At 41.9% G+C, this 17,416-nt stretch overlaps 1 protein-coding gene across 1 annotated transcript in view; it reads right to left on the reverse strand.

Moving 5' to 3' along the window:
• The window catches only part of LVRN (laeverin), a 78,846-nt gene extending 63,585 nt beyond the window's left edge, over positions 1-15,261 (reverse strand). The window contains exon 1 of the mRNA XM_060006976.1: positions 14,567-15,261. Coding sequence (XP_059862959.1) covers positions 14,567-15,261 — 695 coding nt within the window. The remainder of the gene's footprint in view (positions 1-14,566) is intronic.
• Between the last annotated feature and the right edge of the window lie 2,155 nt (positions 15,262-17,416).

Consider the following 17,416-nt stretch of genomic DNA (forward strand, 5'->3'; position numbering starts at 1 on the left):
ATTTTTGTGTATGGTGTTAGGAAGTGTTCAAATTTCATTCTTTTACATGTGTCTGTCCAGTTTTCCCAGCACCACTTATTGAAGAGACTGTCTTTTCTCCATTGTATATCCTTGCCTTCTTTGTCATAGACTAGTTGACCATAGATGTGTGGGTTTATCTCTGGGCTTTCTATCCTATTCCATTGATTTATATTTCTGTTTTGGTGCCAGTACCATATTGTCTTGATGACTGTAGCTTTGTAGTATAGTCTGAAGTCAGGGAGTCTGATTTCTCCAGCTCCATTTTTTTTCCCCCTCAAGATTTCTTTTGCTATTCGGGGCCTTTTGTGTCTCCATACAAATTTTAAGATTTTTTGTTCTAGTTCTGCAAAAAATGCCATTGGTAATTTGATAGGGATTGCGTTGAATCTGTAGATTGCTTTGGGTAGTATAGTCATTTTCACAATATTGAGTCTTCCAATTCAAGAACATCGTATACTCTCTATCTGTTTGTATCATCGTTGATTTCTTTCATCAGTGTCTTATAGTTTTCTGAGTACAGGTCCTTTACCTCCTTAGGTAGGTTTATTCCTACGTATTTTACTCTTTTTGTTGCAATGGTGAATGGGATTGTTTCCTTAATTTCTCTTTCGGATCCTTCACTGTTAGTGTATAGGAATGCAAGAGATTTCTGTGCATTAATTCTGTATCCTGCAACTTTACCAAATTCATTGATAAGTTCTAGTAGTTTTCTGGCGGCTACTTTAGGATTCTCTCTATATAGTATCATGTCATCAGCAAACAGTGCCAGTTTTACTTCTTCTTTTCCAATTTGGATTCCTTTTATTTCTTTCTCTTCTCTGATTGCTGTGGCTAGGACTTCCATAACTATGTGGAATAAGAGTTGCTAGAGTGGATATCCTTGTCTTGTTCCTGATCTGAGAGGAAATGCTTTCAGTTTTTCACCATTGAGAATGATGTTTGCAGTGGGTTTGTCATATATGGCCTTTATTATGTTTAGGTAGGTTCCCTCTATGCACACTTTCTGAAGAGTTTTTACCATAAATCGGTGTTGAATTTTTTCAAAAGCTTTTTCTGCATCTGTTGAGATGATCATATGGTTTTTATTCTTCAATTTGTTAATATGGTATATTACATCAACTGATTTGTGTATATTGAAGAATCCTTGCATCCCTAGGATAAATCCCACTTGATCATGGGGTATGATCCTTTTAATGTGTTGTTGGATTCTGTTTGCTAGTATTTTATTGAGGATTTTTGCATCTATATTCATCAGTGATATTGGTCTGTAATTTTCTTTTTTTGTAGTATCTTTGTCTGGTTTTGGTATCAGGGTGATGGTGGCCTCATAGAATGAGTTTGGGAGTGTTCCTTCCTCTGCAATTTTCTGGAAGAGTTTGAGAAGGATGGGTGTTAGCTCTTCTCTAAATGTTTCATAGAATTCACCTGTGAAGCCATCTGGTCCTGGGCTTTTGTTTGTTGGAAGATTTTTAATCACAGTTTCAATTTCATTACTTGTGATTGGTCTGTTCATATTTTCTATTTCTTCCTGGTTCAGTCTTGGAAGGTTATACCTTTCTAAGAATTTGTCCATTTCTTCCAGGTTGTCCATTTTATTGGCATAGAGTTTTTTGTAGTAGTCTCTTTGGGTGCTTTGTATTTCTGCGGTGTCCGTTGTAACTTTTCCTTTTTCATTTCTAATTCTATTGATTTGAGTCCTCTCCCTCTTTTTCTTGATGAGTCCGGCTAATGGTTTATCAATTTTGTTTATCTTCTCAAAGAACAAGCATTTAGTTTTATTGATCTTTGCTATTGTTTTGTTTCTATTTCATTTATTTCTGCTCTGATCTTTATTATTTCTTTCCTTCTACTAACTTTGGGTTTTGTTTGTTCCTCTTTCTCTAGTTCATTTAGGTGTAAAGTTAGATTTTTTTATTTGAGATTTTTCTTGTTTCTTGAGGTAGGATTGTATTGCTATAAACTTCCCTCTTAGAACTGCTTTTGCTGCATCCCATAGGTTTTGGGTCATCGTGTTTTCATTATCATTTGTCTCTAGGTATTTTTTGATTTCCTCTTTGATTTCTTCAATGATCTCTCGGTTATTTAGTAACATATTGTTTAGCCTCCACATGTTTGTGTTTTTTACATTTTTTTCCCTGTAATTGATTTCTAATCTCATAGCGTTGTGGTCTGAAAAGATGCTTGATAAGATTTCAATTTTCTTAAATTTAACAAGGCTTGATTTGTGACCCAAGATATGATCTATCCTGGAGAATGTTCTGTGTGCACTTGAGAAGAAAGTGTAATCTGCTGTTTTCGGATGGAATATCCTACAAATGTCAATTAAATCCATCTGTCTATTGTGTTATTTAAAGCTCGTGTTTCCTTAGTAATTTTCTGTCTGGATGATCTGTCCATTGGCGTAAGTGAGGTGTTAAAATTCCCCGCTATTATTGTGTTACTGTCAATTTCCTCTTTTACAGCTGTTAGCATTTGCCTTATGTATTAAGGTGCTCCTATGTTGGGTGCATATATATTTATAATTGTTATATCTTCTTCTTGGATTGATCCCTTGATCATTATGTAGTGTCCTTCTTTGTCTCTTGTAATAGTCTTTACTTTAAAGTCTATTTTATCTGATATGAGAATTGCTACTCCAGCTTTCTTTTGATTTCTATTTGCATGGACTATATTTTTCCATCCCCTCAGTTTCAGTCTGTATGTGTCCCTAGGTCTGAAGTGGCTCTTTTGTAGACAGCATATATGTGGGTCTTGTTTTTGTGTCCATTCAGCCAGTCTACGTCTTTTGGTTGGAGCATTTAATCCATTCACATTTAAGGTAATTATTGATATGTATGTTCCTATTACCATTTTCTTAATTGTTTTGGGTTTGTTTCTCTAGGTCCTTTTCTTCTCTTGTGTTTCCCACTTAGAGAAGTTCCTTTAGCATTTGTTGTACAGCTGGTTTGCTGGTGCTGAATTCTCTTAGCTTTTGCTTGTCTGTAAAGCTTTTGATTTCTCCATCAAGTCTGAATGAGATCCTTGGTAGGTAGAGTAATCTTGATTGAAGGTTCTTCCTTGTCATCACTTTAAATGTATCATGCCAGTCCCATCTGGCTTGTAAAGTTTTTGCTGATAAATCAGCTGTTAACCTTATGGGAGTTCCCTTGTATGTTATTTGTCATTATTTTTCCCTTTTGCTTTTAATAATTTTTCTTTGTCTTTAATTTTTGTCAATTTGATTACTATGTGTCTCAGTGTGTTTCTCCTTGGGTTTATCCTGCCTGGGACTCTCTGCCTTTCCTAGACTTGGGTGGCTGTTTCCTTTCCCATGTTAGGGAAGTTTTCAACTATAATCTCTTCAAATATTTTCTTGCATCTTTTCTCTCTCTCTTCTCCTTCTGGGACCCCTATAATGTGAATGTTGTTATGTTTAATATTGTCCCAGAGGTCTCTTAGGCTGTCTTCATTTCTTTTCATTCTTTTTTCATTATTCTGTTCCACAGCAGTGAATTCCACCATTCTGTCTTCCAGGTCACTTATCTGTTCTTCTGCCTCAGTTATTCTGCTTTTGATTCCTTCTAGTGCATTTTTCATTTCAGTTATTGTATTGTTCATCTCTGTTTGTTTGTTCTTTAATTCTCTAGGTGTTTGTTCTTTAATTCTTCTAGGTCTTTGTTAAACATTTCTTGCAACTTCTAGATCTTTGCCTCTATTCTTTTCCCAAGGTCCTGGATCATCTTCACTATCATTACTCTGAATTCTTTTTCTGGAAGGTTGCTTATCTCCACTTCATTTAATTGTTTTTCTGGAGTCTTATCTTTTTTTTTTTTTTTTGCAGTCTTTTTTTGCAGAGGACACTATTGTGTCCTCTCCCATTGTGGGGCACAGTCTCCAGACGCACAGGCTCAGCGGCCATGGCTCACGGGTCTAGCTGCTCCGTGGCATGTGGGATCCTCCCATACCAGGGCATGAACCCGTGTCTCCTGCATTGGTAGGTGGACTCTCAACCATTGCACCACCAGGGAAGCCCCTGTGGTCTTATTTTGTTTCTTCATCTGGTACATAGCCCTCTGCCTTTTCATTTTGTCTATCTTTCTGTGAATGTGGTTTTCGTTCCACATTCTGCAGGATTGTAGTTCTTCTTGTTTCTGTTGTCTGCTCTCTCATACATTCTCTCTTTCATTGAATTTCAAAATTGGAAGAGACCTTGGAGAGTTCCACCATCTTAGTTTACAGATGGGGAAGCTGACACCCAGGAAATTTATGCAACTGATTTGATAACTAGTAAGTGGTAGGGATGGTACCAGAACCAGGGCTCCAGCTCCCAAGCCCAGGGTCTTTTCCATGCACTGCCTGCTTGAAGTATATAATGTCACAAATACTAAAATTAGAGTAAGATATCATGAAGATGACTGAGGATTAACTTCATAATTAATAGCATTACCGAGAGATGATAAGACTTCTATTTCCAGCATAAGGAAGCAGCAAAGGCTAGAATTAGCCTTCTGCTGAAAACAACTAAAAAACCTGATGAAATATATGAAACAACTGATTTCAGACGTTGGATAACAGGACGCACAGGACTGTGATTCCCAAGAGAAGAGAAACAAAGAAGTGAAACTCTACAATCACCTTGTCTTTCTATCTGGAAGTGATTTCTAAACTGCAGCACAGGGAAGGAGAACTGAAACAGAGTTCAGTTGTCCCACTAAGTTGAGGAGGCAGAGATGGATGCTGACGGAGACCTAGATAGCTAGAATTTGCAGGGTAGACTATAAAGGAGGAGTAGGTATGCAGAGAAAGACACCCAGAAATCTGCATAGAATCCCCCTCGAGTCTTTGGTCAAATAGTAATCTGCACTTCAGAAGGTCAAGCAAAGAAAATCTGTCAGGGAAAGAACAGCTACCAGGGAGGGGAAAGCTGAACAATTCCCAGAGTTCACATAGTGCTAGGAGTTGTTCAAGCTCCCACAAACCAGAGTATAGACATCTCCAGAATATTTGGATTTTTCAACAGAGACCAGAAGGGTAATGCCTGCGTAGTGAACTAAAGTAGCCCTAGAGTAAAGGCGACTTTAGATCCACTCTAAAAGTGCTTAAACACAAGACTCAAGAGATCAAACAAGTATCAAAAGGATCATCAAAGGATCACATAAATTTATGTGCCTATTCAAAAAAAGGCCATCATTCGTTAAAGCAATATAACAAAATGCAGCATTCAGCAACATAAAATTTAAAATATCAGGGGTTCAATTAAAAAAATGAGAAAATGCACAAATATTTGGAAACAAAATAGAACAGTTCTAAGTAACCCATGAGTCAAAGAAGAAATCAAAAGGGAAATTAGAAAGTATTTTCAACTGAATGAAAATGAAAAAGCAACATAACATCATCTGTGGCATGTCACTAAAGCAGTAGTTAGTGGAAAATTTATAGCATTAAATGCCTATATTGGAGGAGAAAGAAGATCTTAAATCAATGACCTTGCACCCACCTTAAGAAAACAGAATAAGAAAAGGAAATGAAGCCCAAAGCAAAAAAAGGAAATAATAAAGATTAATGCATGAAGTATTGAAATAAAAAACAGAAAAATAGAGGAAATGTATGAAATAAAAAACTGGTTCTACAAGAAGATTAATAAAGTAGATAAATCTCTAGACAGACAGGTCAAAGTTATCGACTATCAGAAGTGGAAGAGACTTTACAGAGCTCCACTCTCTTAATTTACAGATGTAAAAGCTGAAGCCCTGGGAGTTTATGCAACTGGTTAGACAACTAGTAAGGGACAGGAGTGGTAACAGAACCAGGGCTCCAGCTCCCCAAAGAGAGAAGACACAAATGACCAATATCAGGAAAGAAACAGGTGACATCACTACAGATTCTACAGATATTAAAATAACAAGAGGAAAGGAATATTTTGAACAACTTTATACTTATAAATTTGGCAACTTTGATTAGATGGACAAATTCCTTGAAAGACTTAAACTACCAAAGTTCACTCATAAAGAGATAGATAACCTGAATAGTCCTATATCTATTAAGGAAGCTTATTTTGTAGTTACAAACCATCTCACAAAGAAGCTCCGAGCCCAGGTGGCTTCATTGGTGAAACTCAACCAAGCATTTAAGGAAGAAATAATACTAATTCTACATAAATATTTCCAGAAAATTAAAGAAGGAATACCTCCAAATTTATTATTTGAAGCCAGTGTTACTCTGATACTAAAACCAGACAAAGACATTGCAAGATAAAAAGCAAAACAAAACAAAAAGCCACAAGTCTATATGTCTCATGAACATAGATGCAAAAATTATAAACAAAACTTTAGTGAGTTGAATGCAACAAAATATAAAAGGATAATACATCAAGACCAAGTGGAATTTATCATGGCAATGCAAACTTAGTTTAATATTAGAAAGTCAATCAGTATAATTTGCCATAGTAACAAATTAAAAAAGAAAAATCATATGATTATCACAGAAGAGCAAATCTCATACAGAGGAACAAAAATTAAAATCCCTAGACTTCTCTTCAGAAATTATTCAAGCCATAAGTCAATGAAATAACATCCTTAAACTGCTGAAATTAAAAACAAAACCCCACCAATCTAGAATTCTATACTGAGCAAAAATATCTTTCAAAAATGAAGGAAAAATAAAAATTTTCAGACAGACAAAAACTGAGAATTTATCACCAGTAGACCTGAACTTGAAGAAATGTTAAAGTCTTTCAGGTGAAAGAAAATAATATAACATGGAAACTTAGATGTACACAAAGGAATGAAGAGCCCTGGAGATGGTATATATGTAAGTAAATAAAAATTTTTTCTCTTGTAAAAATTTATCTTAAAGTAATTAATTGTTTAAAGGAAGAACAATAACAGTATATGGTAGGGTTAATAACCTATGTAAAAGTAAGATGTGTAGCAGCTGTAGCACAAAGGATAGGAGGGGGAAAACAGAAACATGTTCTTCTAAGATTTATATATTATATGTAAAGTGGGTATAGTTCCATTTGAATGTAGTCTGTGATAAGTTGGGACACATATTGTAAACCTTAGAGCAATCCTCCTGCTCTCCTTCTCACCTCACCGCACACAAAAAGACATAGCTAATTAGCCAAGTTAATATTAAATGGAATATTAAAAACTACTCAATCCAAAAGAAGAGAAAAATAAAATAAAAAACAGTTTAGACAATAGAGAGCAAATAGCAAGATGGTAGATTTGAATCCAATCAACTCAATAACTACATCAAATGTAAATAGTCTAAACACCCCAACTAAAGGGCAGAGATTGTCAGACTGTAAGACCTAACACTATGTTTCAATAAGAAATTCACTTTTATTATCAAGACACATATAGATTAAAAGTAAAAGTTAAGAAAAGATACATCATGTAAATAGTAATCATAAGAAAGCTGGAACAGGAATATGGAGAGAAGGTCACTGGTACAGAGCATGGCCTGTGTAGGGCACATTCTCTCAAAAGTGCTATGAGAAGGTTAAGCAAGGGTTGCCATTTCTCATGTAGATTTGACCTTCAGACTTTTCAAACAAAGGGAAGACGTTTTCTTCACAGTGAACTTAAAAGATCTCATTTGTTAAAAACAAGACAACAGGCCCAAAATGGAGTCATTGGTACTATGCCCCACATCACCAAACTGAGACTTGATACTTAATTATAGTTTCCCCTTCTCCCAGGAATGGAATCTTAAACAACTCAACCTGGAATTACCTAGTCAGCACTAGTGAGGTTATATGTCTGATAGACCACAGTCACCCCTAAAGAAAGGTGACCTTGCCCTGAACAATCAGTCTTTGCTAGTATGACTTCCTTGTCCTGCCCCCTTCTGCCTATAAAAGTCTTTCATTTTGTACAGCTCCTGGGAGCACCTTTCTATTTGCTAGATGGGATGCTGCCTGATTTATGCATCACTGAATACATGTACTCAGTTGAATTTTGTTTTTTTAACACAGTCTAAACCCTCTCAATCGACTTATGCCAATAAGAAAAAGAGGTGCCTCTAGTACTGTCATTTTTTTTTTAACAACTTTACTGGAGTATAATTGATTTACAATGGTGTGTTACTTTCTGCTATATAACAAAATGAATCAGCTATATGTATACATATATCCCCATATCCCCTCCCTCTTGCATCTCCCTCCCACCCTCCCTCTCCCACCCTTCTAGGTGGTCACAAAGCACAGCTGATCACCCTGTGCTATGCTGCTGCTTCCCACTAGCTATCTATTTTACATTTCGTAGTGTATATATGTTAATGCTACTCTCTCAGTTCGTCCCAGCTTACCCTTCCCCCCTCCCCAGGTCCTCAAGTCCATTCTCTACATCTGCGTCTTTATTCCTGTCCTGCCCCTATGCTCATCAGAACGATTTTTCTTTTTAAGATTCCATATATACTTGTTAGCATACGGTATTTGTTTTTCTCTTTCTGACTTATTTCACTCTGTATGACAGACTCTAGGTCCATCCACCTCACTACAAATAACTCAGTTTTGTTTCTTCTTATGGCTGAGTAATATTCCATTGTATATATGTGCCACATATTCTTTATCCATTCATCTGTCGATGGACACTTAGGTTGCTTCCATGTCCTGGCTATTGTAAATAGTGCTGCAATGAACATTGTGGTACATGTCTCTTTTTGAACTACGGTTTTCTCAGGGGATATGTAGTGGGATTGCTGAGTCATATGGTAGTTCTATTTTTAGTTTTTTAGGGAACCTCCATACTGTTCTCCATAGTGGCTGTATCAATTTATATTCCCACCAACAGTGCAAGAGGGTTTCCTTTTCTCCACACCCTCTCGAGCATTTATTGTTTGTAGATTTTTTGATGATGGCCATTCTGACTGGTGTGAGGTGATACCTCATTGTAGTTTTGATTTCCATTTCTCTAATGATTAGTGATGTTGAGCATCCTTTTATGTGTTTGTTGGCAATCTGTGTATCTTCTTTGGAGAAATGTCTATTTATGTCTTCTGCCCATTTTTGGATTGGGTTGTTTGGTTTTTTGACATTGAGCTGCATGAGCAGCTTGTATATTTTGGAGATTAATCCTTTGTCAGTTACTTTGTTTGCAAATGTTTTCTCACATTCTGAGGGCGGTCTTTTCATCTTGCTTGTGGTTTCCTTTGCTTTGCAAAAGCTTTGAAGTTTCATTAGGTCCCATTTGTTTATTTTTGTTTTTATTTCCATTTCTCTAGGAGGTGGGTCAAAAAGGATCTTGCTGTGATTTATGTCATACAGTGTTCTGCCTATGTTTTCCTCTAAGAGTTTTATAGTGTCTGGCTTTACATTTAGGTCTTTAATCCATTTTGAGTTTACTTTTGTATATGGTGTTAGGGAGTGTTCTAATTTCATTCTTTTACATGTACCTGTCCAGTTTTCCCAGCACCACTTATTGAAGAGACTGTCTTTTCTCCATTGTATATCCTTGCCTCCTCTGTCACAGATTAGTTGACCATAGGTGTGTGGGTTTATCTCTGGGCTTTCTATCCTGTTTCATTGATCTATATTTCTGTTTTTGTGCCAGTACCATACCATCTTGATGACTGTAGCTTTGTAGTATAGTCTGAAGTCAGGGGGCCTGATTACTCCAGCTCCATTTTTCGTTCTCAAGATTGCTTTGGCTATTTGGGGTCTGTTGTGTTTCCATACAAATTGTGAAATTTTTTTGTTCCAGTTCTGTGAAAAATGCCATTGCTAGTTTGATAGGGATTGTGCCATTCTAGTGAGTGATATTGATAATGGGGGAGGCTATGCATGTGTGGAGGCAGGGGATATATGAGGAATCTCTCTACTTCCCCCTAAATTTTGTTGTAAACCTAAAACGTCTCCAAAAAAAACCCAACAAAGTCTTTAAAAAAAGAATTCTTAGACATTACACCAAAGGTATGTTCTATAAAAAATACCGATAAATTGGACTTCTTTAATATTAAAACTTTTGCTCTCTGAAAACCTTATTAAGAAGATTAAAAGACAAGTTACAGACAGGCAGAATGATATTTGTAAGCCACATATTTCACAATGGACTCAGATGTAGATTATATTAAAAAAATCCCAGGACGCCACTGTAAAAAAACCATTCAGCGGGCTTCCCTGGTGGCAGAGTGGTTAAGAATCTGCCTGCCAATGCAGGGGACACCGGTTTGAGCCCTGGTCTGGGAAGATCCCACATGCCGCAGAGCAACTAAGCCCGTGCGCCACAACTACTGAGCCTGCGCTCTAGAGCCCGCAAGCCACAACTACTGAAGCCCACATGCCACAGCTACTGAAGCTTGCATGCCTAGAGCCCATGCATGCTCTGCAAGAGAAGCCACCGCAACGAGAAGCCTGAGGCACCTCAATGAAGAGTAGTCCCCACTCGCCACAACTAGAGAAAGACTGCTCACAGCAATGAAGATACAATGCAGCCAAATAAATAAATATAAAATAAAAAAAATTCAATTAGAAAATGGAAAAAAGACATGAAGAGACATTTCATTGAAGTGATATACATACAGATGGCAAATAAGCACGAAAAGATGTTTATCGCAGCAATTGTTAAAATATGTAAATTTCCAAACCCCACTCAAAACTCACTGCTCTGGAAAGTTTTTGCTTTTAAAATTTTTTAAATTGTGGAAAATATTGGGTTGGCCAAAGAGTTCCTTTGGGTTTTTCCATAACATCTTATGGAAAAACATGAACGAAAATTTTGACCAACCCAATACACAAAACATAAAATTCATCATCTTAACCATTTTTAAGTATAACGTTGAGTGGTGTTAAGTACATTCACATTGTTGTACAACCAGTCTCCAGAACTCTTTTTATCTTGCAAAACTAAAACTGTACTCATTAAACAAAAACTCCCCACTCGGGAATTCCCTGGTGGCGCAGTGGTTGAGAATCCACCTGCCAATGCGGGGGATATGGGTTCGATCCCTGGTCCAGGAGGATCCCACATGCCACGGAGCAACTAAGTCCGTGTGCCACAACTACTGAGCCTGCACTCTAGAGCCTGCGAGCCACAACTACTGAGCCCATGTGTCACAACTACTGAAGGCTGTGCGCCTAGAGCCCATGTTCCACAAGAGAAGCCAGCACAATGAGAAGGCCACACACTGCAACGAAGAGTTGCCCCTGCTCGCTGCAACTAAAGCCCGCACACAGCAATAAAGACCCAATACAGCCAAAAAAACTCTTCACTCCCCCAGCCCCTAGCAACCACAATTCTACTTTATGTCCCTATAAATTTGACTACTTTAGGTCCCTTATATAATGTCCCCGAGATTCATCTGTGTAGTAGCATATGTCAGAATTTCCTTCCTTTTTAAGGCTGAATAATATTCCATTGTATGTATAGACCACATTTTGTGTCTTCCCTTCATCCATCAGTGGACATTTGGGTTGCTTCCACCTTGTAGCTATTGTGAATAGTGTTGCTATGAATATCGGTGTACTGATCTGGAATTTCTGAGAGTGTGCCCCTGGAATCTACATGTTTAATAAGCTCCTTTAGTGTTTCTGATGCACATTAAAGTGTGAACCACTACTCTAATGCAGGATTTTCCAAAGTATAGATGGAGAGGGATTTTTGGTAGCCCTCAGACAGACTATTACATAGATCAGACTCACACATGATAAAGTCAGTCCTTTCAGTTTTATGAATCATTCTGATTAGGTCAAGAGAAAGCATTGCTTTGGTGTTATTTATCTTGAACATCTAATTCTAATTTCCCTTTTTTAAGAAAGAGAGAGCAGCCTTCAGATTCAAAGCCTTCAGATCTTTCAGCAGACAATAATGACAGCTAGAACTTATTAACAATGTTTTGTTTTCGTTGTATTAGTCTGTGCCATTCCTTTCTATAAATTTCAAATGGTTTTCCATCTATAATAATGGTATAGAGTTGCTTTTCAATAAAGCTACTTAACGTTTTTGTTTAAATCAAGTAACTTTTTTAGCAAATAATATGGCCACAGATATTGAATATGGCAAAATCTGAAAATAGTCATATGCCAGTGAATGAAGTTTGGGAAATACTGCTTAGAGGGACATTAACATTTGGATCTTGCTCTCAACTTTCCACACATGGAAGATGCACATGTCCAAGGTATCCAGTAGATGGCTCCTATATGGCAGAAATGTGAAGTCACCTGTCAGGTAGAGAAAGGCTGAGCACAGGTAGAAAGCATCCCCAGCAAACTCTGAAGCTAGCAAATCGTAACCTAAACCTTAGAAGTGTCAAATAGTGATGCTCTTTGTATTTTCTGGATTGACCTTCTTTCTCTCTTCTGTTAGAGTTGAGTAAAATTATTTAAAAACATTAGCCTGTCTGGACTGTGATTAGAGACCATCAAAGAACAGAAGTAAACATGTTCCAACAACTGCAGCTGGAATTACAGACACCCCAAGAAAAATGTGAAAACATTGGGCAATTTCTCTGCATATAGAAATCTTCTTAGAATCGTATCTACCAGGAACGTGGCAGCTTCCACGTTTAGATAACAGGATAATTTTACCCCAAGCTAATGATAGTAGCCATCACCGCACAGATTATATGCCAGTCACGGTGCCCCCTTTCCCACTTAATTCTCACAACATTCTAAAGGTTGACACTTATTATGTCTATTCCATGAATGAGGCAACAAACTCAGAGAGGTGAAGAGACTGGCTCAAGTGACACAGCTCAAACTCAAGCCTGCTGGGCTTCCAAAATCTGCCTCATCACAAATCATCATTTTGTTCAGGTTCTTTGTGACCTTGGCTTCAAGCTCAGCTGCAGGTTTCTCTTCTTCCTGGTTTCAGAAGCAGAGACTCAGAAGAACAACTTCCAAGTGACAGCTCCTCTCAAGATGCCACAGTTCTGGGGCTCCACCTAGGTCTATGAACATCTGTAGGACTTTATTAAATTTTCTGCTTATTTGAATTTGAAAGCTCTCAAAATATGGTTTCTAGTTACTACTAGAGTTGGCAGCACAATAGAAAAATGGAAAGGGACTTTCATTTCCCGTGTTTGCTAGGGCAGTTTGTCCAGGCCAAAGACCCATTAAGACAGGAAGAAGGAAGAGATGGTGAAGAGATGAAGATTTGCTAACTGACAGCAGAAAACACTGTTAGGTAGCTATGCAAAAAAGCATCCTTTTCTCCCCCTCTGAAAAATCCTGCACCTTAACAATACAGTTATTTCAAAAGGTTTCCAGAGCCCGTAACTCCAGTAACACATTATACTCATGAGAAACTTTTCAAAACTGTTTCTCAGGTATTGATGCATTTTTGAGAGAAAAATCAAGCATACTGTCCTTAAAAACAAAAGTTACAGATTACGCTTCCACTTAGGCCAGTTTATTAAACTTATTTTAAACCCCTGAAGTTTTGAAAATAGTGCAGGAGAAGAGTTAGGGGGTAATTTAGTGGGTTTCTTTCCCTCAGAGAACATCTGAGAACATTTTCTCTAATAATAAAGGGCAAAGTACATGCAGTTGTGTAAACCGCAAAGGCTCCACCACTGCATGAGCGAAGCAGGAGCTCACCAGTTTGAAAAAAGAAAAAAAAAAAAGACCATTTCCCTAGCGCTCGCCGGGGGTCAGTAATGTGGTCCCAGAGCGTGGAAAGAGGCAATTCTTGGGCTGGAAACATTCCGTGTGGGAGACACTATCGCAAACGAGTGTAAAGAGAACACATGTACACTATGTGAGCCTGCAGACTCAGAGGGGAGGTCCCTTGTCATCGCTTTTACTTTTTTTTTTTTTTTGAATCCCGAAACTCTGGCACACAGCCGGTCAAAGAGCGGGGAGGGGAGGGGATGCCGCTGCTCACCCGCAAAACGACACGCGGGGCCCGGGCAGGGGGTGGGAGGGCAGGAATGAAAGGGGATTCTGAAGTTTTGGAGAACCTTAGCAAAAAGAAAAAAACTATGGAAACTAACAGCCGCGACGTAGGTCTATTTGTTGCAAGAGCAGCACTTACGGAGCGCCCAGGCAAAAGAGAGCACGAAAAGCGCAGAGAGGCGCTGGGGAGAAACCGCAGAGCGGCAACGGTCCTCTAGCCCCGTTCTTATCCAACTCTAACGCGGGTGAATCACCCGAGGAGCTCCGGTAAACGCATATTCGGATCCCCTTGGTCGAGGGTGGGGCTTAAGAGTCTGCATTTCTAACAACCTCCCAGATGTTACGTTGGTACCGCGGACCAGCAACTCAAAGTTTTTGACCAAACTTTGAGTAGCGAGGGGTTTGCTCGTTGCCCTAAGTAAATTCTGGGTTAGAGGACAAAGGGGTTCTCTGAAGAGGAAAATAAACTTTTGGGGCAGCAGCGACCTTAAAAGGGGCAAAGATAGAAACGAACTGGATGGGCAGGGATGGGGCTGAAACCTGGCCAAAGGAAGAGGGAAAGGGAGGAAGGAGGCGCTCACCCTCTGACTCTAAAAGAAAACGTCGCGAAGGATGGGGTGGGTTTCTTTGCGACGGGCAGGAGACGCGCACCTAAGCACCTGAACCCGCAGTCTGCGCGCGGGGAATGCGGGGCGGGGGCCGAGGAGGCCAGGGCCGGCCTGCCCTTACCTGCGCTCACCCTGGTCCGTGTAGAGATTGAGGAAGAGTCCCTCCCTGGTGTCCTGGTACACCGGGCCGGAGAAGCTGAGCTGCAGCTCATAGCGGCTCCCGGGCTGCAGGGCTTCGCCGAGCTCTAGCACCATGTACTGCATGTCCAACGCGAACCACACCTCGTCCACCAGCACGCGGCCCACGGTGGCGTCTCCGGCGTCCGGGAACAGTGGTCCCCGCACCTCGGCGCTTTCACAGTCCAGGAAGAGGCTGTGAAGCAGCAGCCGCGCCGTGGCCGCGATGCAGCGCACGGTGATGTTCACGCGGCCAGTGAAGCGCAACGCCGGCGCCGAGAGCTCTTCTGGCCTCAGACGGGGCCACAGCTCCAGCTCATAGTGCAGCGGCACGAGCCAGGGCGGCAGGCGCAGCTGGTCCCAGGGCCCCGGGGGTCGCCAGTTGCGCGGGGTGGGCGCCGCCACCGTCTCCAGAGTGGGGCCGGGCTTCGGGGTCCGCGCCGGCTCCTGCCTGCCTGGCGGGGAGGACGCGGCGTGCGGGCCCCCGCGGTCGTGAAGCTCCGACGGCGGGACGCGCGCGCAGTGGCCGTACAGGGCGGCGAGTACGGCCAGCGCCAGCAGGAGCACGGCAGCCAGCCCGGCCAGCAGCAGGGCTACCACGCGGCTCACGTAGAAGCCGGAGCTGGAAGGGGGTCCCATGGCCGCAGCCAGGGGCTGGGGGTGAGGTGAGAGCCCGGCGGCGGCGGCGGCGGCTCAGACCCCCGGCCTGGGTGCTCAGTGATGGGACCCCCGCCCCTCCTCTCTTGTACCGTCCCTCCCTCCTCCTCGAGGAGCCTGGGAGACAGGAGAGAGCTGTTGGGACCTCGGCTTCCCCTCCCAGCTAATCAGATCCAGGTCCCTGCCTACCCACCCCCGCCCCCGCCAGGGCCTGGGGAAGAGGCGGACCTGGAGCAACTGAGCGCGCGCCCCTTTGGGTCTGAAGGGAAAGACCTCGCAGAGGAGCTTCCAGAGTAGGCGCAGGGAGGGGACGGTAGGACCAAACTCGAATTTGGGCACCTCCGACGGGGGTGGGTATTTGGATTCACGGGATCTGTTGGGCGTGACCCGGTGCGGTTTCGGGTGTTGTCGGAAAAGAGACAGGTACAGAGCACCCTCGACTCCTTGACTGTAGTGATGAGCTGCGGGCTGCACACTTGCCGGCCACTACCTAGGGATTCGTGCGCTAGGGGCTGGGGTGAGGGTTTACGAACCGGGACTTTGGGGCACATGCTTTGAAATGAACCTGCTAGGGACAGCCGCGCTGTCTGAACTAACTTCCGGAGCCAAATTTTTGCCCTAAATTCGCCTCCTGCATAAGCTCGGGCCTCACGCGGCCCAGGCAACAAGTGCGAGGCTGGAAACAGGGTCAAGGGTGTCCCGGAGCCTTTTCCGAGCTTGGGAAGTGGAGCTGGAAGACGGGACGACAAGAAACCGGAGAGCGTGGCGTCTGCGTCTCCAGGTGATGGAGAGTGGAGGGCCGCTTTACCTTGGGAAGGGGCACGGCGGGAAGCCGCCTCTTAGATCCGCAACTGCCGGGGATGGGGTTTCCAGTCCTGGGGCAGTGTCTGGCTCTCCGCATCCCTGCCCGGGGAAAAAGGATGCCCTCCTTTGGAAACCTACTGGTTTCAAGCACAGAGAATAATACAGTCCGGTGGCCAGCCTTTTCCACTAGGAAACCGCTGTCTGGAACTCATCTCCCAGGCGGTGCCCTAGTCGGGCGAGGTCTTTGGCATCCTCGGCATCTGTTTGCTATTTATCGGATACTTCTGGGAGAGTTCCGCGTCCTATGAGCCGAGTTCCCAGTCTGCAAGCATGCACTCGAGTGAATTGAGAATGGCTTTGCAAATACTCAGGAGGTGCTGGGGAAGAGGGAGGGGAGGTGATTAAAGATCCTGCTGCTGGTCGATGATTTATTTGAGGGTATCCCGTCTTTAGACTCCTTCAGTTTTTTTCAGAATGAAGAGAATTTTTCCGTCGCAGCCATAAAATGGTCTTCGCTTTTCTGCTTGGAGCTGTTGTCTCCATTCCAATGAGGAAACCCTTCCACCTGAGGTCAGAGACAGGGTAAACGAAAGTGATTCTCCTGGGAGATGTGATCTTCCCAGTTCCTCGAACTGAAATTAATCACATTAACAAAAAGACTTCTGGAACAAGACAGGGAGGAGAAAGGAGACTTAACACCAGGCTCATGCAGACGGTTGTGCTGTAATCTGTGGACCAGTCTCTTTTTTATTTATTTTTTGCGGTACGTGTGCCTCTCACTGTTGTGGCCTCTCCCGTTGCGGAGCACAGGCTCCAGACGCACAGGCTTAGCGGCCATGGCTCACGGGGCCCAGCCGCTCCGCGGCATGTGGGATCCTCCCGGATTGGGGCATGAACCCGTGTCCCCTGCATCGGCAGGTAGACTCTCAACCACTGCGCCACCAGGGAAGCCCTGGACCAGTCTCTTGATTACAGGTTTGGTTTGCTTTCTTCAGAAATGGAACAATCATATTTTAAAATAATTATGACCACATGCATCACTCTCAGAAGATTCTGGGTAGCGCTGAGGGAGGAGAAGCTCCTTTCGTTTCCCTCTACAGGACCTACCACCAGTCAGACTGTCAGAATTGTGAGCTACTGAGGTAGCAGGGCCCTCTGGGTGTAGGTCATTGCCAGATGGGGATTGCCACAGATATGGAGCTAATTAATTATTGGCCTTACCACTCCCTGGACAATTTCTTGAAGGATTTTGATGGATTCCAGACTTCCAAGGAAAGGTTAAAAAACAAAGGAAAGAGAAGAAAGGAAATGGAAAGAAAAGGAAGGAAAAGAA

This window comes from Delphinus delphis, chromosome 3, assembly GCF_949987515.2.
Source record: "Delphinus delphis chromosome 3, mDelDel1.2, whole genome shotgun sequence".
Taxonomy (NCBI): Eukaryota; Metazoa; Chordata; class Mammalia; order Artiodactyla; family Delphinidae; genus Delphinus; species Delphinus delphis.